The sequence below is a fragment of the Vigna angularis genome, chromosome 11, assembly GCF_016808095.1.
Source record: "Vigna angularis cultivar LongXiaoDou No.4 chromosome 11, ASM1680809v1, whole genome shotgun sequence".
NCBI classification, from domain to species: domain Eukaryota; kingdom Viridiplantae; phylum Streptophyta; class Magnoliopsida; order Fabales; family Fabaceae; genus Vigna; species Vigna angularis.
The window spans coordinates 22,654,172-22,678,225 of NC_068980.1; the positions used below are offsets into that span (position 1 = coordinate 22,654,172).

The 24,054-nt window shown below is 33.3% G+C and overlaps 2 protein-coding genes across 2 annotated transcripts; both read left to right on the forward strand.

Moving 5' to 3' along the window:
* Positions 1–4,284: 4,284 nt before the first annotated feature.
* On the forward strand, positions 4,285–6,431 carry LOC108333810 (peroxidase 7). The gene is made up of 2 exons (XM_017569268.2): positions 4,285–4,562; positions 5,588–6,431. Exons 1-2 carry the CDS (start codon positions 4,308–4,310, stop codon positions 6,335–6,337), a joined length of 1,005 nt encoding a protein of 334 aa, XP_017424757.1. The 5' UTR covers positions 4,285–4,307; the 3' UTR covers positions 6,338–6,431.
* A 3,404-nt stretch (positions 6,432–9,835) lies between these two features.
* On the forward strand, positions 9,836–14,337 carry LOC108333788 (metacaspase-6). Its single transcript, XM_017569257.2, has 2 exons — positions 9,836–10,263; positions 13,544–14,337. The coding sequence occupies exons 1-2, from the start codon at positions 9,918–9,920 to the stop codon at positions 14,335–14,337; spliced, it is 1,140 nt and encodes a 379-aa protein (XP_017424746.1). The 5' UTR covers positions 9,836–9,917.
* Positions 14,338–24,054: the final 9,717 nt, after the last annotated feature.

The window sequence follows — 24,054 nt, forward strand, 5'->3', positions numbered from 1 at the left end:
ATTGCCAATAAAAGTTACTAATCACCTTATGGAATTTTAGTTTATTAGTTTATGATATTTGTGACTTGTCCAAACTTTGAAACAAAGAAATGTTTTCTGTATCTTAACATTTTGTGAATAATAAAGTAATGAAATTAATTTTTCTTTTAGATATTGTTTCAGTACATTTAATAATTTTATATTATTTAGAAATTAAAGTGAAATTAGTTTAAATACGTTTTTCTTTTTCGATCTTGCTATATGTTTTTTAAAATATATTAGAAATTTAAAATTTAAAATTTCAAACGACAAAATGATTAAACTTTCAAAAAAAAAAAATACAATATATTATTGTCTAAAGAATGACAAGTGAATTGAAGGATTTAAAGAGGGTACTTTGTATTTGAAATGTGTGATGCATAATTTTTTTTTTAATTTTTAAAATAATATCAGTTTGAAAATTGTTAAATTATCATAATAAGTAAAAAATATAATTTTTTAAATATAATCTCTAGTTGTACTTTACTTTCAATTACATTTCAAAAATATAAAAAAAGGTAAATATACAAAATAATTTAAGATGAATTAATTAAAAAACTAAAATATTAATTTTTTATTAAGTAAAAAAAGTGTAAAAAATTTATAGACGTACATGTAAAATCTCTTAAATTTAATTATAGGGCTATATTAAACTTTGTTCTTCCTATGTGTTATATGTTTTCGTGTACAATTTTACTAGTTTTCTATATTTTAGAAAGTTTGAATTATTGGTTGTAAAATACATTAAGCCCATCACACTATCATATATAGGGTCCTCCAATAAATTCCTGAATGGAGTTTGTTTTACTTTCTGTAGCCCAATATTCCACTCCTGCACCCCCTAAACTAAATATATTTATTGTCATTTCTAATTCATATCTTCTTTAACCTCCGAAAATTTCATTTTACTGTGCATTTTATGCTCTTGCTTTTGGTTATATTTATTTGGCAAAGTATGTGGATGGAGATAAATGTTAGTATAGAAGTTAAAGTTAGCTAGCTTTAATACATAATCATTGTCTTTTTTTTAATGGATTTAAGCAATGGACTTATTACTTGTTTTCAAATTCTTTAATTCGGGAGAAACACCCCATTAAAGTAATTTCATATTGCATAATCTAAAATTCTAAGTTAAACTTATAGATTGTAGATTTTATAACCTTCTTTTAGATTTATATACTTTTTTTTTAGTAATCTCAAACTTATTTATGATTGAAAATTACACAACTTTAAAAGAAGTTGGAATGTTTTGTTGAGAATTATAATGATTATTATATTTGATAAAAATAAATATTAGTTTTGGAGTAAAATATCGAAAGAAGAATTGATTGAAAATGTACATGATATGTATTGAAAATGTGACAAGTGATATATTATAATGTTGTAAATAATGTATTTGTATAGATACGAGATCATTTATTTGAACTAATTCATGGACTATTATTTAACTTTGGTGTCATTTATCATATTAAGATATTATAAATGATCAACGAGAAAGTAACCATGTCCTTTTGAGTTGCGAAAGAGGTTAAAAATATATGCATTACAAAAATTATTTACAACTTACTAGAACAAGAAAATATAATTGTCTATTTAAATTACATAGTAAACAAATGAAAAATGGGAAAGGATGGATTGTAAAGTTACTATATAAATATAATCATAAGTTGGCACTATTATAGAATTAGGCTTCTAATATGCCTGATAAGTTTCGATTTTAATGAAACCGCAACATAAAACGAGGTGGTGACACTTATGTAAATTTTGCGAACTTATTGACCTCATTTCACTTAAAAATCGAAGTCATATGTACCTTTTGACATTAGTTAAAAAACAAACGAAACCAAAAGGGTTCCAAATCATTAAAATTTTTCAAAAAACCTGACAATTTAAACTATTTCGTACTTGAATAGGACCAATGACTTCTGTTATTTGTGGAACTATTGCCATATGATCTTCTAAAACTAGCAGTTTAAACTAATATTTCATTCCTGAATAGGATCTATGGCTTCAATTATTTATAAAATTGTGGGCATAGGGTCTTTCAAAATTGACAATTTATTACTTGTATGAACATCCCTTATAGCCTTGGTTGTTTTAGAGCCGATGCCATAGAGTATTTACGCTTCAGTTTTACATAAAACTGAGGCCAAACTTTTAATCCAAATTTCAAAATTATCACTAAAAATTTTAATTTAAATTTTTTTCAGGCTTTAGTCATTAGTTATTAATAAAATTGATGTCATAGAGATTTTTTTTTGCTTTTGTTATTGAAATAATTAAAGCAATATGTTATTTTAGGGTTAAAATTTCGCGAAAAGTCACAAACCTATTTCTATAGTTTTCATCTTCCTTTCACTTGTGAGAATTAGCGTCGCTGCATTCCATGGTCTCTCTTCATCTTCAAATGCGAACGCCACCATCACTGCTTCAACGTCGCCACACCTTTCACTTTCGACATTCGTCTTCTTGAGACTAATATGTTTTTTGTATTTGTGTCCAAGTATCATATTTGTGTGGTGGGATTTTGTACCTTTCCAAAATGCGGGTAGTCTTGAAAGGGGAAACATACAATGAGCATATAATTTGGTAATAGGTTTTTGATGATGTCCAAACTACTTTGGAAATGCAATATTCCAAGTCTTAATTGATTGTTGTGATAACACTCTGATAACATAATCTATTAAAATAAAGAAAAAGGTTCGCAATGTATACCTGTATGTCATTAATCGATTGGAGAAAAGGACTTCTACTTGTTGTTTCACTCAAACTTTTCTCCTTCACTAAGCCATTACAGTTTGTATGGTCTGTGATATGGTTTAATGTCCATGTTTATCTTTGACACTAATCTTCAATTGACCACATTGGTATAACTACCTCCATCAATTATTACCAAGCATACTTTACCATTAATTAAACATCTTGTATGAAAAATGTTCTCCCTTTAAGATGAATCCTCGATCTTAACTTGACTTCCCAACATCCTCCTAATCATGTATAACTTTCCTTCATTAGCTTTAACTTCTCTATCACTATCTTCTTCCTCTCTACCTCTATCATCAGGCTTGTGTATTCCCCATTATCCTTAAGAAGAACTATCTTCTTAGGACACTCATAGACATAATGTCCCATTCCCATTATGAATGACATTCGACTTGAATTTTGGTCCCTAATGATTCGACTCTACCCTTTGACTCAAGTTGACTCCCCTCAAACTTTGGCTCGGGTTGACTCCTCTCAATCTTTGGCTCGACTCATCTTGAGCTTTGGCCAGAGTTGACTTGCCTCAACTTTTGATCCAGGCTTATGACTTGATGTGACTTGCCTCAACCTTCAGTTAGGCCTAACTTGTCTCTCTCTTCTACCTAAGTTGAATTGACTTAACTCTTTAGCACATGTCTTCTTAGCAGCTAAGGTTGACTCGACTTAATCTTTGGTTTAGATAGACTTGGCTCTGCCTAGGTTGATTTGACTTAACTTTATTCTTGGGTTGGTTTAACTCAACATTTGGTCTAGACCGACTTTGTTCGACCTTAGATCCGGAATAACTTGAATTGGTCCTGAACCACCTATGCTTGACTTCAAGATCTTTTGATTTAAAATTTTCAAAATCTAAAAAATATTAAATCTAAAACTAAGCCAAATTCAATTAAGTGGATTGGAATTAAAATTCAAAAATATAAATTTAAAATTTAGATAAATCTATGTAATTAAATTTAAAATAATATAAACTTAGATGATTATAGATTAAGTTTTTTAATTTAAAATTTTTGTCCATCCTTAATCAAAACTTGTACAAATAGTTAGATGAAGAAAATTCTTTTTATTGAAGTATGAGATTTTTTATTTCCAGCTTTGATACAAAATCAGAACTCAAAATATTATTTTACCCCAAAAAAATTGGCCGACCTGGTGGTAGAAGGAGAGCTACGCATAGTTGTGAAGAATGATATAAATAAATACAAAATGTACAAATTCCAAATTAAATGTAACATGTCCATGTGGTTGACTTAAACATTGCAAAACTCAAGCCAGGTTGTCACACAAAACCTCAATGTCTGCTTAGTTCTGCACCAAGTATAGCACCTGCGAGCTATAGACAACAAACATAAAAGCAACAACATCTAGGGCCATATCAACCAGCACGTTGGCACGTCAACCTTAAAACGAAGAAAGTGCCTACCACGTTTTCACCATCAACCTCTACCATAAATGCATGCACCACTCTCTGAAATTAATGCAGCAAACATACATAACCAACTCAATCTGGCATTGCAAACTTTTGAAACATGAGGCTCCACTACTTCACCCTTTTCCTTCTCTTGGTCCCTTTGAAGTTGAGCAGCATTTATGGCATCTCTCCACAACCCAATAAATCATTAAAGTCCTTACCCCCTGAGGCCTTCCTCTCCATTGATCACTATCACACAACATGTCCTGATGCTGAAGGCATCATCTCACAGAAGGTTGCTGCTTGGGTTAAGCAGGACCCCACTTTGGCCCCTGCCATCATACGCCTTCATTTCCATGACTGTGCTGTTAGAGTAATTCATCACATAACCCAACATCTCTTTAAATTTCGCATCTTCTGTTTCCAGTCTTACATTATCTAAATAGGGTGCACTAGAATTTGCCAAGTGCTTCTTGGTTTATGCATGCATCACTTTAACTCTATAGGTGCCATTTCAACATAGTAGTGAGGGTGGGCCCAGTTGAAGGTTTTGGTGTTTACTTGGTGATAAATATTCATGTTTAATTTGGATCCTTTTTTACTCTAGTCAAATATCTTTAAAATTATGATTAAAAAAATCCAACTTCTAAAAATAATTGTAACAAGGAACTAATATAATGCAATTTTCTCTTAAAATTTAATTTAAAAGAAGATTGCAATACAGGTAACACGTTTAGAGTTTACTTTTGATCAAGAGGAATTTATAATTATTTTTTCACTGCAAACCAGTTAAGAATCTTTTTAGATACTTTTTAGTAGGATTTTAAAATACTTTAAAGTAATTAATCTGGGGTTCATTCATTAGTACTAAAAAACACTACAAATTTGCATTACGTGATATATATTACTGGACCATTTTTATAAGATGTTGGTAATAAGTGTGATGTGGTTGGGAATAGAACTAACTTCTGGTTTGAAAACTGGAACACGTGAAGATCTTGATCCCGTCATTTTCTGAATGATGATAATCAAAGCTTACTTGAAACACATACAATATATGGCCGGACCATGATACTATGCTACCACTTACACTTTTATTTCTCCAAACTAACTTTTTATGTCCAAATTTCTACATAGTTTTGCGGTCATTTGTTTTACTTCAGTAAAATAACAATTTTTATTGTACAAAATCAAATAAATGATGTTAAGTAATATTAGTTATACACATTTAAGTAGATGATAGCTTCGAAAACACTTAGTTTCAGATTGCAAAAAAAAATCATAATGTTTTTGACTCTATGATTCTGGTTTGATATTTTAATATTGCGATTAGCAGTGTTGAGTTAAAGTGAATGTGACATGATTTGGTTTGTTTGATGATTGATCAAACTAAATTAGGGATGTGATGGATCAATTTTGCTGAACCATCTAGGGAGTGAGAGGACTGCTTTGGAGAGCAAAACCCTCAGAGGGTTCCAATTGATTGATGATATCAAGGCTGAGTTGGAGAGGAAGTGTCCAAAAACAGTCTCTTGTGCTGATATTCTCACTGCTGCTGCAAGAGATGCCACTCTTTTGGTTGGAGGACCATTCTGGGAAGTTCCATTTGGCCGCAAAGATGGCAAGATTTCCTTATCAACAGAAGCCAATTTGGTTCCCCATGGCCATGAAAACATCACAGCTCTTATTGCATTCTTCCAAGAAAAGGGGTTAGACATTCTTGACTTGGTCACACTCTCAGGTTCACACACAATTGGGAGGAGCACTTGCTCTTCTGTTATGGACAGGATTTACAATTTCAATGGGACTCAAAAGCCTGACCCCTCAATCAACGTGTATTTCTTGAAATTGTTGAGGAAGAGGTGTAAATCAGAGATGGATTTGGTGCACCTTGATGTTATAACCCCAAGAACTTTTGACACAATCTATTATACAAACCTTATGAGGAAGGTGGGGTTGTTGTCAACAGATCAGTCTCTCTTTTCAGATGCAAGGACAGCTCCTTTTGTTGAAGCATTTGCAACACAACCTTTCCTTTTCACTAGCCAGTTTTCAGTGTCAATGGTGAAACTTGGGAATGTTCAAGTTTTGACTAGGCCTAATGAAGGTGAAATAAGGGTTAATTGTAATCGTGTCAATACTGTCTAACTTCTGTCCTACTTAATATGTGGTCTATTTCATTGCTCCAATCTTACATTTGGAATGTCATAGAAGACAATATATACATGTCTCTACTTCTGTGTTGTATGAGAAATTACCTTTCACCTTGTTAATTATGTAACTAAATGTATTGATAAATTTTTAATAAAATACAGTTACAATCTTACTATATCAAAGTTGTTAGCAAACTACATATCTAAAAGCACAGCAATTATATATTTTTAGATTATGTTTCGGTACCAAGAGAAATATAAATATCCCTTTACCCAATATGTATTTTAAGGAGAAAACTGTGGAGAGAATATAATTTTAGATTTTTTTTACTGAATCCTTATTTTCTTATTTTAATGAGTTTTATCGTTACAAAATAAAAGTGAAGAGAATGTAATTGAAGTGATTGTTATAAAGAAAATAAATTATTATTTTTATATGTAATTCAACTTGTTATGAGTGTTTTTTCCTTGTCATGTAAATAGTTGTTCCTGATATTGTCGGTTATTGTTATTGTTATTGAGGTCAAAGTTTGGTAAAAAGGTGCATCTAACAAATATGGTGAAAAGTGTTGGCAATTTTATTCTTAATAGAGTTGTCGTACACTATCAAACATCACCACCAATATTGATGCATATACTTATCTAGTTTCGACAAAGCTCATTCGCCACTACTAGATAAGGTCGTCTGGACCTCCTAACCTTATTCAAAGGATAATGATGTTTCATTTGGCTATGATTTCAGTAAATCTAACATATTGGTTCTTTTGCCAACTGAATTTCCTAGTTTAGAGCCATTTTGTGTTTTGTATTTCAATGTATGGTATGCAAGTCAATAAGAGGAACTTGGTCGTCTTAGAGTAATGCCTGAATCTATAAGTAAGTGTTTTATATAGTATATCTTTTAATGAAAGTTAAGTGAACATTCAATATTGTTGACTCAATTTCTCACGATGCTTTGAATTTTTATTCAGAAGTAACTAATATCATGGTTTGATTTCCCATGATCTTCGATTCACATGTTAAAAAAATACTAAAGAATTGAAATATGAAGATAATGATATATCATCATCACATAATGTTATGAAATCTAACATTTTCACATTATTCTTATACCAGTGAAAAAACATGATTTTATAACGACTTATCATATTGGTTATAATTAACTCATAATAAGTGACACAGTAACAATTTTGTAAGTATGATAAGAATTTTTACAGTGATCAGACCAAGAATGGATATAGAAAGTTGGTGCGATGATATTATTGGTAATTAGAAGACTTTCTGTACAATAGTTAACTTCTTGGCAAGTATACTAAATCGTTCAAGTAATATAAATTGTAAGTCCAAGTATCGTTTCCCAAGAGATTTATGTTTGTTTAGATAATTATGATTACTTACTAGTTTAGGCAATGAATATAAACAGTAGTTGGTTCAAATAAGTTGCAAACATGTAAAGTTACTAAATATAAAGATTATAAAGTGATACAGGTAAAGACTCATCACAGTTGGACTTCATGACCCAAACTCTATGCACTTATACACACAATATATCTTTAACATATTCAAGTATTCACATCATAAGTATACAAGCCCTAATTCCTTAGAGACAAGTTCTAAATCTTTATGTAGAAATACTAATCCCTTAGATATTCAAATACAAGATTTGCATTAAGAAAAGATGTTTAGAATGACCAAGAATCTAGGTCTAGAACCAAGCCTCTTGGTTGTTCTATCCATTTTTAGGCTCCAAAGCATTGTCCAATGATTAGACACCACCAAAATAGCATAGATATTCCACCATGAAAATGCATAAAAAGAATTAACATAAGAAATATGAAAGATATTTATTGCATAGAAAAAACTACAAAGTTTAAGTACATTACATCCAACCCCAATAAAATGAAGTTTAGCTACTTCTATATATCTAGAACACAAGAATGAATTAGAATGATGAAAATGATTGAGGAAGATGGAGTTCTTGAGCCCTAGAAATGCCTCAGCCTATGTCTTGAGCATCTAGTTTGTTTCCACATCCAAAAAACTATCTTTTCTTCAACTCTTGACACTTCAAAATGTTCATCAAAAAGTGTTTTCTTGTTAGGCCACCAAATCCTCTCGGTGGGTGAGAGGTAGCTTTACTGACATGTGGCTTCTTAAGCTCATTGGGCTTCTTAGCTGGACTAGAGTTGCCAATGTTTCACTGGACGAGTGGCTTCTAGCAGTATCTCTTTAATCTTCTCCAATCTTCCATTTCCCTGCAAAATAAACCAAAAACAGATAAGTATCTCTATAAAAACTATATACAAGTCTTGCACCTTTTCATGAAATTCAACACAATAAATGAAAAAAAAGACAAATAAAGGATTCTAAGAAGTGTGAATAATAGATGATTATCACACCTATCAACTCTCCCAAAACTTGAACTTTTTCATGTCCTAAAAAAGCAAAACTGGCAAAAACAAGTATAGGTAATTATCACCCTCTTCAACATATTTCTTGTTCTCCTCTTCTAGGGTATGGGACAAGGTAGATTTTTCTTTTACAAGCTTAGGCATTACAAGACAATTTACAATGCTCAAAAGATTCACAAAGGAAGACAATTTACAAAGCTCAAAAGATTCACAAAGGATTCAATGTTGTGCATTAGGGTGGTCATTTGGCCAAGTAGCTTCATTTCACAAAAGAAAAATGGCCTATCTTATCTCCAAACAAATGTGTGTATGCATTTATAAGAATCATGCAAAAATCAAATTTATAGCAACAACAACTTTCTCACTGGCTCACTATATACATTCTCATCACACTCAAATATTTAATCCATTAGGTTAATATCAAGCAGGATAAAGAATAATTATATAGCCACCACCTCCATAAATCTCAACACTTAAATTTGCAGTGATTTTTTCGAGATCAAACAAATTATCATCCAATGGATTCAAATCTCTAAATGCTAAAAGAAAAATAAAGGCATCCAAAAACAAGGTTGACCAACAAAAATCAATTTAAAATACTACATGAAAATGTTCTAACATAAAGCAAAGTACTAAATATAAAAAACTAAAACAGATTAAAAGAAACTATATAACGGTTAAGAAAGAATAAACTTTGTCTTTTCTATAGCACTTTTACAAATAACATGCTTTTTTTATATGAAAATATAGAAATTATACCAATTCATAAGCCACTGAAGGGAAAAAAAATTAAAATATTAAAAGGAAAATAAAACCATAAACTTTAAAATAACAAGCCCTTTTATAGAAAAGTGTTAAAGGAAAAATTAATTGAAGCAATATCCTAAACTGCAATCTCAAAAAGAACTCAATCAATTTCCTTAAGGCACGCGATAATTTACCATATATAAAAAAAATAATGAAACCAAAACACAAGTTAGAATATTATTTTCTAATTATACCAATAGACAATTAATGAATTAATGAATGAATAAATTAATTAATTAATGCAAATCTAATACATTTTCTTTGATTGATCCTGTGATAAGCAACATTGCAACATCAAGCAAACCCATCAATTCATTTTCCCTGCCCCTCCAAAGCAAAAGACTTTGAAGTTTTGAGATGGGTAAGAGGGCAGTGTTAATAGGATGCAACTACCCCGGAACAAAGGCTGAATTGAGAGGGTGTGTTAATGATGTGTGGAATATGAAGAAGTGCCTCATCAACATATATGGTTTCTCAGAAAGGGACATTGTTGTTCTCATTGACACTCATCATTCCTACACTCAACCCACCGGCAAGAACATCAGGTTGGCTCTGTCCAAGCTTGTCCGGTCCGCCAAGCCCCGCGACGCCCTCTTTGTCCACTACAGCGGCCACGGCACGCGTCTTCCGGCGGAATCCGACGACGAAGACAATACTGGCTATGACGAATGCATTGTTCCCACAGATATGAATCTCATCACTGGTAGGTTAAGTCTTCAACATTTCCCTACTATATTATGTTTTGATTAAGAAATTATTGGTTGAGAATTATTATGTGTTTGTACCTTGATTAATCTTAAGGGACACGTAATTAAATTTATTTATTTATTGAAATTCGATAGAAAAATTATTGTTTGTATACTTCGATGTCTATTACGTGATTATAAATTTGGTTATTTTTATATGATATATAATTGAGTTGCGTATAAAATGTAATATTCTAATTTTAGTAGCTAAAAAATAAGGCGTTATAAAATTAATAAAAAATAAGATTTGTTCCAATTTATATATAATATTAATTTAGTTATTTAAAAAATAAAAATAAATATATCTAAAAGAGTTAAATATAATTATTAGACAAACCAAAAATGTAACATTATCGTTCTTTACTAGAAATGTTTCTACATATATCCTTAAGTTAAAAGAAAACTTCATAAAATAATTTAACACATCACATATTATTTCAACATTTATAACATTTTATAATTCATAAATATATAAGTAGTTGGCTATAGACTTAATTGTTCGGATACATGTTTTGACATATGTATTTAATATAGGTGTGCACCCGTAATAGTATTTATACTCTAAAGAGTCATAAAGGTAAGGATTATCACCCTATATTCACGATGTTAATCTTTCACACCTAAGACCAAAAGTTTAGGATAGACCTCTTGTTATTCTCTCCCATTTCATTCATCTCTATATAAGTTGAATGATTGGTAGTATATCAGGATACCTACTTTTAGAATCCCCACATGTCAAAGCACACACTAACAACATCACCACCAATTCCTCCTTGGATTGGTTCCAACCATTCTCAATTACGCATCAGAAACTAGTCATCATATTATCATACATGCATAAACGTCATACATACTCATAATCATATTATAAATCAATAATTGTTTTTTCATATTCACATAATCACACTTCATAAACACACATCATAAGAGATATATGAAAACTTAGTTAAAATTTTGGTATTTTCGCTCAACCACCAAATTTGTTCCCTCAACACATTAGTGCTTGATAGCACAATCGCTCAGCGAAAAAACGACTATAACTTACAGACTTAAATTCTCCAAAAAATCGTCCAACGAGTATATTCTTGCCTAGGGACCGTCAAGTTAGTGAACTCTCTAACTTTGACTTCGTCCATCGAGTATATTCTTTCTCAGCGAGTATGCATAATTCTACAAAACAAAATTCTACATATTTATGTCATTCCACCCTACAAAACTAGTCTAACACCAACCACAAATGTTTAAACCAACCAATTCTTAGATCATATAAATTTCAACAATACAATTCACTCCAAATACAAGCTTAATCATTCAATTACAACAGAGTTTCAATCACATTATATCTAAGGCAATTCAAGCTTCCTAATTGAAATCAAGATGTCATATCTCATCTGACAACTCAATTACACAATGTAATTGTCATGCAAGCATACAAGCATCAATCATAACTTTTCTATCAGCTAAAATCAAAGTAATTAGCTTCCTTTACCTGATAGATGACCAAACAACTCTAGGATCCTAAAATAGCTCCAAAAGCTCAAGAAGCTCTATGTGCTCCTATGAACAAAACAAACACAATCAAGATACACCATTAGAATCACTGATCAACAAAGACTCAAAAGACACATGCAAGCTAAGTGGAGCCTAAATGCTACAAATACAAGAAAGGACCAAGAAAAATTATTGAAACTCAACTTACTCAAACAGAGAATGGTCCAAATTGAAGAGTTCACCACCATGATCAATCTTGTGGTCTTGGTTCTTCCATTAGACGATGAAAACTCTTAGTGAGAAGTCAGAAAACTCAAGAAAAGTGGTTTTATAAAAAATTGTATGTTTTGAAATAATGTTATAACGAAACAATTTATATTAAAACAATTTAATATTAAAATAATCAAATTATACTAAAAAATATAAAAAAATATATATTTCTAAGTCTTTACCTATAAGTCATTTAAAATTGTAGATATAGATGAGCTGAAATAATACAATGATTTTTAATTTATGTAGCAATATCTCTTTTCAATATATATATTTTTAAAAGATTTTAAAAATATGGTTTATATATATAGTGTGAAAAATTGATTATGGAAAACTTAAAATATTGCATATTTAAATATATTTTTTCTTATTTTGAAACTTTTATCTATTTGTGCGTAAGAGGTACGGGCAGAGGAGGAGTTGTAATTCACAGAATTTTAAAATTTTCGTTGAATTTCAATAATAACAATCAATATTTATTTTTTAATATTGATCACATTTAATTATAGGCTTAATTAATGAAGGTATTTTCAATTTAGCTTTTATTAAATTTTTTTAGTCTAATTATTGATAAAAAAATTTATATTTTTCATTTGAGTTTCTCTTATTTATTTATTTTTATGGAATGGGTGATGTGATTATTACTGTGTTTGGTAATAAATGTGAAGTTTTATAATTAATATAAAATGATAAATAATAAATCGTTTTTATTGAAAATAGAACATCTTTATCACCTACATTAATGGTAGTGATGATTAGAGTCTCTTAACTGTTGTAGTTGATAATATGGAAACCATCGATAAACTTGACAGCATCATATATATCATACTCTCAATTAAAAAGTAATATAAGTCACTAATAGTTTTGTATTAATTATAATATTAGTTTATATTTTATACAAAATTTTATATTTTTTAATACCTAAACAAGATATTGAAGCAATAAAAATGTCACGTGAGTTAACATAAAATTTAAATCATAGACATTTAGTTAAAAAATATTAAAGTTTTGAGTTTACATGGAATTTAAACTTTAATAATTCTTGAGTTATTTTCTTTATTTATGGATGATTGGTAATGAAAAACTTTTAAACTAACACTAGCTATGTCTATTAAGCTCGAAAAAAATGTAGAAAATCATAAGTAATGTAATGCTTTTCATACCTAGCAAGTTTTAAAACATAGTTAATGCAATAACAAGGTTTCTTAAAATTTATGCTAGTCTCACTTGGAAACATAAATACCGAATAAGAACAAAAATTCACATATTTGATAACGTACCACAAGAAATTCATCAAAAGAAAATTTAAAAAAATGTGTAAGTAGAATTTCAATTTTTCTTACATTCAAAATATTAGTATATTTACAACAAAATACGATGTTTTCAATTGTAAGATATTTGGAATGTAAAATCATAGAGGTTTATATTAAGTGATTCTTTGGGAAGGCAGGCTAAGTTGTATTTTGTGTGCAACAGATGATGATTTCAGACAGCTTGTAGACAAGGTCCCAAGAGGTTGCAATATAACAATCGTTTCAGATTGCTGCCACAGTGGTGGCCTAATTGAAGCAGCAAAGGAACAAATAGGAGACAGCACAAACGAAGAAGGCTACGTTTCAACCTCTCTATTTCACTTCAAAAACTTCCTTCATCGAAGCATGCACCAAGAACAAGAAGAAGAAACCACTGTGAAGAACCGATCTTTGCCTCTCTCAACTCTCTCAGACATACTCCGGCACAAAACTGGCAACGACATAGAAACTGGGAAACTAAGGCGTACACTCTTCCACATCTTTGGTGAAGATGCAAGTCCCAAAGTGAAGAAGTTTTCAAATTTAGTCATGAACAAACTCCAACATGTAAAAAGTGGTGAGAGTGGAGGGCACAGAATTGGGGGTGTGAGTGATCTTGCAGAAAAATTCTTCGAACAGAAGTTAAATTATGATGGTGATGAGGTGGAAAAACGTGGGGGAATCAGGAAAGAGGAACATGCTGCATCAATCAAGCGCAATGTTTTGGATTGTGGGATTCTGCTGAGTGGTTGCCAGAGTGACCAAACTTCTGCAGATGCATGTCCTGCTGGGAATTCTGGGTCAGCTTACGGGGCTTTCAGCAATGTGATTAGAGCTATAATTGAAGAGAGTGAAGGAGCAGTGACAAACCGGGAACTTGTGCTGAAGGCTAGGATGATACTTAAGAAACAAGGGTTTTCTCAGAAACCTGGTCTCTATTGCAGCGACAGCAACGTTAATGCTTCCTTTGTGTGTTGAATAAATGATTAAGAATTTGTGGGGTTGGGTTTGGTAGTGTTAATTGGAGACCATTAAAAACATGTGTTTTTTTTTTTTTTTTTGTTTTTTAGTTAGAATATTCAAAAACTTAAAACTTGGTATCTTTGCTTAGGATGACACGTGATTTTCTCTATGGATTTGGCTGGTTTGTTCTATTACCTCTAGATAAATGATATTATCTATCCATTAAACCTCATGTTAACCCTAATTAATTTTAAGTAGTACAACTGTGTTTTTCACCTAATAGTTTTAGTAATTTTATTTAGTCTCTAATAATGATTAATAAATCCTATAATCAACCCATCCAATCAGGCTAACAACCCACACTCAAACCCCCTTATGTCGAACCTAGAAGACAGAGAAACTTAAGTAATTAGAATAAACTACCACTTTAACTGACTAGACAACAAATCCTTTAGATCGGTTATACGGTGTGATTTATCCTAAAGCTGAGTTGCGTGATTTAGAATATTCGTAACTTGTATATCGTTTGATTTTAATATGGTTTTACGATTGGGATCAGTTGGTGTTGTAATTAGAAGGTCTTTGAATCATTGGGTGAAGCAGAGGCTTTTGGAAGAAGGAGTTTGTTTTGCCAGGAACATGAAAGGTGAGTTGGCTCTTTGGATTGATTTTGAAATATGTTCATAACAAAATATTTTACGTTCATTTGATAGTATCTTTATTTATTTTTCTCTTTCTTAAAATAATATAAAAGTTTATATTTTTTTATTATTTTACTCTTATAATATGTGTGAAATAAACGTAAAAATGTGTCATTTTTCATGTGTTTAAGAGTGGTATAATGTATTTTTGAACGAGTATCTTCTCTACTCTGCACCAACACTTGTTCCCATTATCTTGGAGTGAGAGAAGGAAAAGCCTACCAGGTTTAATCAAATGGGCCTCTGTTCAAACCAAAAAAAAGCCCTTTTATTGAAAAGCAAATAGAAAGATGATTGTGAGTTTTATTTTCTCATTTAAAAATTCATATTTGTTTTAAATCAATGTATATCTGCAATATTGAAAAAAAAAACTGCAAGTATAACAAAATAGGTAATATGTACGAGATAAATATTATCCGACCTGTTATCATTTCTAGTCAAAACGACGTTACTTGACTATTGGAGTGGGCTTTTATCTTTTGACGTCCCTTTTTGGCTGAAGCTAAAATGCAACATTCTTGTAAAGTTTTCAACATTGCGAATATAATAGTATGTTTTAGAAAATATATTTTCAAGTATTGATTATAGTCTGCAACAACAGCAAAGAAATGTTTAGACAAAAATTATAAAAATGTTTAGACAAAAATAAAATGATATATACAATATCATTTTAAATTTTGTTTGAATATTTAGGGGACTATATTTTAAATAATATATTAATAATTTTATTATAAAAATATTAATTAAATAAATGTATCATATTAACATATATAGTTGAAATAAAATAAAATAAAAAAAATTCGAAGTATTAATTAAAACATTTCTAATATATTATGGAATTTAGACTTTATACATATATTTTAAAATTGCATTCCAATATTTTCTACACTTTCATAATTAAAAGTAATTAAAAAATATTATCTTCAAAATAAAGAGAGAACAGATAATTCAATCATTACTCAAGAACACAAATATTTGTAAGCAGTAAAAATTTCGAACATAAAAAAAAATCATTCCTCTTAATATTATCTTAATGTCCAACCTAAAAAAATTAAAAGAAGAAATATAAATATTTTAAAATATGAACAAGTTTTTAAATAACATGACATGAATATAGAGTTCCATACTTGACTAATTTATTTCAACTTCCAATTCAAGAAACGAAGAAAACATTTAAATTAATTTTTACAATATTTAACAATTTATTTATAAAAACTTAACAATTTTTATTGAAAATGCAGAATCAATATAAGAAATAAAATAGATTTTATATCCTCCAATGTGATATGGGAATAAATAAAAATATTTCAAATAATGCATATATAATATAGATATTTATGATTATATATGAATTATTTCTTAATTCTATAACTATAACATATATCTTATGTAAGTAATAAACATTTATCATATTCATCATTCTCTCAACTAGTTTCCAGACCAAGAAAGACAACTCGCCCATTCATTATAAATAATTCTTGTCGATGAAACGTTATCGATAAAAATAAATCTGTTAGTAATATATATATATATATATATATATATATATATATATATATATATATATATATATATATATATATATATATATATATATATCAACTGATTTTACCATAAAAAATAAATACATAGATAAAATTAGTCAGTAAATTAAGATTTGAATTATTAAAAAAGTATTTGTTGATAAATATTTATAGTAAATTTTGTTGATAAATTTTTTTAAAAATCTAAAATTGTTATTATAGACAAATGATTACATTTTTTATTTTGATTTGCGGTAAAATCTATCGTAAATTCATTGATAATAAATTTTTTTAAAATTTGTTGGTAAAAATTTGTTGATAAAATAAAATTTTTTGATTACCAAAAAACATTAATTTGGTGCTAAATTTTCCACTCCATCTAACCGAAATATATTTTATAATTTAATTATAGATGTGTGAGAAAAAGAAGAGAAGGGTAAAGAAAAAGAAAGAGAAGAAAAAGGTGGAAGGGGAAGGAGAAAGGAAAGAAGAAAAAGGAGAGGAGCGAGAGGTGGTGCAACGACAATGCGACGTAGCGGGGTGACACCATCATCAATGGTCGAGGTGGTGGTGGTAGTAGAGGAAAAAAAGAAAGAGTCAGAAAAAAAGGAGGAGAATGAGGAGAGCACTCAGAGGTGGCAAAGTCAGATGATGGTGGCGATAACTTTTCCGTAATTGGAGTAGGGAAGGAAAAATAGGAAAAAAGAGAAATGAAAAAATAAAAGGAAGAAGAAGAAGAAGAAGGGAGGAGGAAAAGGATGAACCACATCGTAAAGTTAACGAATTTTATCAACATATATTTATGAACAAAGTTTTCCTCGATGATATTTAATGGAAATTTTTTACCGATAGATATTTATTGACGATTTTTATATTGGTAATTATCGATAAAAAATTATTAATGAATTTTTTGTTTTTGATAATTATTGACACATTTTTTATCCGTTAGTAAAATGTATAGATAAACATTTTATTGATTGATTTTTGGTCATCGGTAGATCGTTGATAATTTTGATTTACAAGAAAATTTCAAATGTTACTGATAGATTTTAAACATCGATAATATTATGTTTTGATATTTATTGATATAGTGAAATAAGATAATTATTTAACAATATCAAATAAAATATCTTAAGATATATTTTATTCAAATTATCTTTAATCATAAACATTTATCAATTATCAAAGTCCTTTTTATAAATAAAATAGAGAAAACTACAAGATCCAATTTTTGTTGCTTGTTCCCTCTTATTGGCTTAGACAAATTTCTTCACTTTTTCATGTTATGTTTGGATTGACTTCTTGTAGTCTTGATTATTTGCTATTACTGAATTTATCTTTAAGGTGTTATGAAACTTTAACCAATTTATTTTCACAGCTTAATGAGCTCAACTTAGTTGTAGCTGCACCAAAACACCTCAAAATATCCAAAAATATTTATGCAACTAAAAAACTATTTTTAACATGTTTTAGTATCTCATCCTAAATAAACTCAATTATAACAAATCCTAATTAAAATATTTTATAGTAAAAAACCAATTAAGAATTCAATATTAAAGGCTAAATGAAGGCATAAATATGCAGTTATCACCTAGCATCCACCCTAGCGTGATGTCTCACAAGGTGGCCTTGTTTAAAGAGGTGTGCCCAATGGCGCCAAAGAAGAGGGGTTGGGAGAATAAAAGGGACATGCGATAGACACAGAGATCAAGAAGCTCCTTTAAGCTAGTTTCATTCCTGAAGTTACATACACCACTTGGCTAGCCAATGTGGTAATGACCACTTGGCTAGCCAATGTGGTAATGGTAAAAAAGGCGAACGACCAATGGAGGATGTGCACGAACTTCACTGATCTCAACAAGGTGTGCCCGAAGGTCGCATATCTTCTTTTGAGCATAGATGGCCTAGTGGATGGCGCCTCCGGCTTCCAAGTGTCAAGCTTCCTATATGCGTATTTTGGGTATAACCACATTCCTATGTTTCCATCCGACCATGAGAATACAACATTCATCATCAAGCGAACAAACTACTGTTATGAGGTGATGTCTTTTGGTTTCAAGAACGCAGGCGCATGTATCAATGATTGATAGATAAAATCTTTCGTCATCAGATCGGGAGGTGTATGGACGTCTATGTTGATGATGTGGTCATTCAAAGTCGGTCAGTGGAGGAACATGTCGGAGACTGAGAGGAAGTGTTTAAGCAAGTCCACAAGTATACGATGTGCTTAAACCCTACTAAGTGCACGTTTGGAGTGACCGTTAGGAAGTCCCTAGGTTTTAGGGTGACGGCTAGGGTATTGAGGCCAACCCGGACAAGTGCAAAGCAGTGTTGGAGATGAGAAGCCCTTAGTGCTTGAAAGGTGCAGCGGCTAGTAGAAAGTTTGACCTCATTGTCCCACTTCATCCCCAAGTTGGCGGAATGCATCAAACCAATCTTGAAGATATGAAGAAGAATACCACAACTAAGTGGGATGAGCAGTTGCAAACAACTTTCTCCAAGGTTAAATACATTTTGGCTAGCTTGTCGGTCATGGCTCGACCGATACAAGGGCACGAGCTGCATGTCTACCTACACCATGATCAGTGCTAGTCCAATAAACCCCGGAGTTCAAGTTGGTATACTTCGTTAGTCGGGTCTTGCAAGGCCCCAAAACACGATATCAAAATATAGAGAAGGTGGCCCTAGTGTTGCTGTCGCTTGAGACTATATTTTCAAAGTCACTAGTTGGTCGTCCAAACCAATCACCTGGTGGCAAAAATTTTGAGGCAGCTTTACCTAGCAGGGATGACCGTAGGATGGTTAGGTTAAATTTCAGAGTTCGGTCTGCGTTTCGAAACGCGCGGTTTAGTGCAGAGACAACGCTTGGCCAATTTTACGACAAAATTGTCTTTCGGAGCTACAAACCCCTCTCAGCCACGGACCAAGCGATCAAGATACTTCTTGATCCAATGTGAAATGATCGACAGGCCGGTCCGTTGGACCACAAACAAGATTAACAATAAAAATAATTATGTTGACTCTAAGTCAGGTCATTACTGTTTGGATCGTAATTAGACCGACACTAAGTAAAAGTTTATCCCAAAATTTATAAATACATATTTAATATCGAGGTAGTTGGTTACTTTTACTATATATTTATTGTTACAATATTAAGACATATATTAACTTTACACTAGTAAAAAAGAAGGCTTTTAACGCGCTATATACGCTTCGATTATTACAAAACCGAAGCGTATAAAAATGCGGTGGCATTTCTGTAAATATTGAAACATTATATGCCTCGGTTATCCATAACCTGATGCTTATTCCCTCTACTGCCTCGGTCATTATGAGAACCGAATCATAAAACTACGCGCCACCTCACCAGCCCCGTCTGTCCCATCTGCAAAAGCAGACTTTTTCAAGCCTTTTTCCTCGGTTTTACTCAGACCCGAGGCAGTATCCCTTTTAGGTTAAAATTTCCTTCTTCCTTTCTCTCTCACACTTTCTTCTTCAACGTTGGTTCCTTCTTGCTGCCATCGTTGCTGGTGCTTCGTCCAAGGAGTCCACGGTGTTGCCTCCTCCACCGCTTCTCGTCGCCCCTCTACTGTGTGCTCGGCCCTCCGTCGCGTGCTCGCCCCTCTGTCGCGTGCTCGTTCCTCTGTCGCGTGCTCGCCCCTTGATGACCCAAACTTGTTAGCCGTTGCTAGGACTCGGGTTCAATCCCCAAATCCCCGGCAACGGCGTCAAAAACTTGATGAGGCCCATTTTTAACTTGTTAGCCGTTGCTAGGACTCGGGTTCAATCCCCAAATCCCCGGCAGCGGCGCCAAAAACTTGTTAGCTCAAAAAATACTTGTTGGGCTCGATTTCGGCAAGTGCACCGAATCGTTCAAGTAATAAACCGGTAAGACCGGGTATCGTTTTCCCAAGAGACTCGTAATACTAGAGAATTGTGCGATTAACAACTCATATAGACTCAATAACATAACATCAATATACAGAACAAGTGCAGGAATGTAAATTCATACATAATTACAAGGTTGGACTTTGGTATTGAAGGCACTTGGAAATGGAAAAGACTAGAAATGGTATGAAATGACATTGTTAAGGCTAGTTTTCACCAATGCACTCTTGTGTATAACCAATTTCATCTCCTCTCTATCAATTTACTAAAGTCAATCCACTAAAACACTCTAGCCCTAATTCCTTAGGTGAAAGAGCCTAGGTTTTCCTTATCAAACCCCAATTCCTTGGCAATCTAACAAGCAAAACCCACATTAAAGAATTGGGATCTAAGACAACATGTGAATCATCTTCCATTCCTGGAATCAATGACCCACAAGGACTCTTATTTCAGTTCAAGATTTCATCTTACGTTCCCATAATCCATAAAACCCCAAAATCAAGTCATGAACGTTCCCATTACATGCAAGCTTTAAGATTGGAAACAAGAATACTAGCAATTGATAGAAAAGGCATATATAAATTCAAATCATTCAACAATTACAAAAGAATTCAAAGGCTACAACTAATCCCAACAAAGATGGGTTTGGCTCTCCATTTCCATGGAGAGCCCTAAAGCTTACAAGATGACCATGGAAGAAGATGAAGAACCCAAGAGGAAGAAGGGAGTGTTCCCACGAACCCTAGCAGTCCTCCAAGCTCTCCTCTGAGTGAAATCGCGCCTCCAAATGACCAAAGACCTATAACCCTTCGCGTTTCTGGGTTAAATAAGCTGTCTGCCACATCAGTAAAAGTCGCGCCCGGGCGCGAGACTCTCTGGAAAGTCACGCCCGGGCGCCCCATTTCTCACGCCCGGGCGTGAAACTCTCTGGAAGCTGAAAGTGGACGAACGTCCACTTCTCGCTGCCGAGCGTTAACGCCTCCTTGGACGAGCGTCCACTTCTGCTGGACGAACGTCCTCCTGCATGGACGAGCGTCCTCTTCTGCATGGACGAGCGTCCTCTCGTTTCTTCTGCATGGACGAGCGTCCCTCGTGTCTGGCTGGACGAGCGTCCCTCGTGTCTGGCTGGACGAGCGTCCTCTCTGCAACTTGGACGAGCGCCCTCTGCCTGGCTGGACGAGCGTCCTCTGCCTGGCTTGGACGAGCGCCCGCCTGACTGGACGAGCGTCCTCAATCTGGGACGAACGTCCTCCATGAGCTCCTGGACGAGCGTCCGCTCTTGCTTCCACTCTGGACGAGCGTCTGCTCTTCTGCCTTCTGGACGAGCGTCCGCTCTCCTGGGACGAGCGTTCTTGCACTGCTGATGGCATTTCTTCGTGTTAATTTCTTGGTCCAGTTCTATAGTTTGTTGGAGAGTCTTCCAAGCTCATTTTTAGCTACAAAATAAGGGATTATTGATGAAAGTACATCAAAGTAGCCAAAAACACAAATATTTAGAAAACAAGACAAAACAAGAGGATTAAGCAAGTTATAAGTTAGAAAGGAGTTGATTTTGCTACTAAAATGATGCTTAAAATATGGTATAATTTAGCATTATCAAAATACCCCCAAACTTACAACTTTGCTTGTCCTCAAGCAAAAGTACTTCTCCTAGCAAACAATTCAATCACAATGGTCTAGCAACTCAAGCATAGTTTCAATCAAATAAACAATATCTCTTTTTGAAGCTTGTATTGTGGCTGGGCTAAGAAGAAAAATTGGTTTTTCTGGACAACAAAGCACCTTGAGATAAGAGACCAAACAATTTAGTTCATGATATAGCAAAGTATCTCTTTTTCTCCAAAATTGAATAAACCACTCTCAACTTATTTCCCAACTCTTTTTCATTGAATTCATGTTTTTGTCTTTCTTCTTCTTTCTTCTTTTTCTTTCTTTTTAACTCAACTTATTGTTTTTCTCAATGCTCCCCTTTGACAAGAACTCCCCCAAACTTAGACCATTCTCCTCATCCTAACATATATGTTCATCTCAACTCAAGGTAAGGAGGTTAATGATTTTTCAATAGGCTTAAGGTTTTAGGAATGAGAAAGTTTTCTTTAAGGTTCAAAGGTTATACATTGGCTTTTAGGTTCAAAATGTAGAAGAGGTGGAAGAACAAGATGGCCTTGATCATTTGTAACATGCAAGTAACAGTTCAAATAAAGAAACTTAGGCAAAATCAACTGTGGTTCCAAAGTAATAACATTCAGCAATAAACTCTTAGGCACAACATCTCACAGGTTTACTCCGGGTTCCAAAATTTGAAAAACATCATGCCAAGAATTTTGATCACAATTAAAACCAAGCATCTATCTCAACAGATACAAGCAACCACAATCTCTGTTCAACAAGCTCAACCACATAATCTCAATCAGATTTTCAAAACAATTCACATGGATAAAGAGCAAGCACAACAGATTTGTATTCAATTCAAGCATAACATATGATTCACTCAAATCACCAGACCAATTGCACAAGAACTATCCACAAGGCAAGTCAAAAAGAAATCCAAATTCAAAAACTGAAAGCAAATAAGAACTGGAAATTAAAACTGAAAAACCGAATAAAATGGACTCTTTGCATCTCCAGCAGTGTAGGACACTAGCTTCACTTTCATCTGCAACATCTTCCTCCTTCAGTAGCTTATACTCCCCGGCAGCGGCGCCAAAAACTTGATGACCCAAACTTGTTAGCCGTTGCTAGGACTCGGGTTCAATCCCCAAATCCCCGGCAACGGCACCAAAAACTTGATGAGGCCCATTTTTAACTTGTTAGCCGTTGCTAGGACTTGGGTTCAATCCCCAAATCCCCGGCAGCGGCGCCAAAAACTTGTTAGCTCAAAAAATACTTGTTGGGCTCGATTTCGGCAAGTGCACCGAATCGTTCAAGTAATAAATCGGTAAGACCGGGTATCGTTTTCCCAAGAGACTCGTAATACTAGAGAATTGTGCGATTAACAACTCATATAGACTCAATAACAAAACATCAATATACAGAACAAGTGCAGGAATGTAAATTCATACATAATTATGAATTTCTCACGCCCGGGCGTGAAACTCTCTGGAAGCTGAAAGTGGACGAACGTCCACTTCTCGCTGCCGAGCGTTAACGCCTCCTTGGACGAGCGTCCACTTCTGCTGGACGAACGTCCTCCTGCATGGACGAGCGTCCTCTTCTGCATGGACGAGCGTCCTCTCGTTTCTTCTGCATGGACGAGCGTCCCTCGTGTCTGGCTGGACGAGCGTCCTCTCTGCAACTTGGACGAGCGCCCTCTGCCTGGCTGGACGAGCGTCCTCTGCCTGGCTTGGACGAGCGTCCTCGGACGAGCGTCCTCTTCCTGGGCGAACGTCCGCTCTCTTGGACGAGCGCCTGCCTGACTGGACGAGCGTCCTCAATCTGGGACGAACGTCCTCCATGAGCTCCTGGACGAGTGTCCGCTCTTGCTTCCACTCTGGACGAGCGTCTGCTCTTCTGCCTTCTGGACGAGCGTCCGCTCTCCTGGGACGAGCGTTCTTGCACTGCTGATGGCATTTCTTCGTGCTAATTTCTTGGTCCAGTTCTATAGTTTGTTGGAGAGTCTT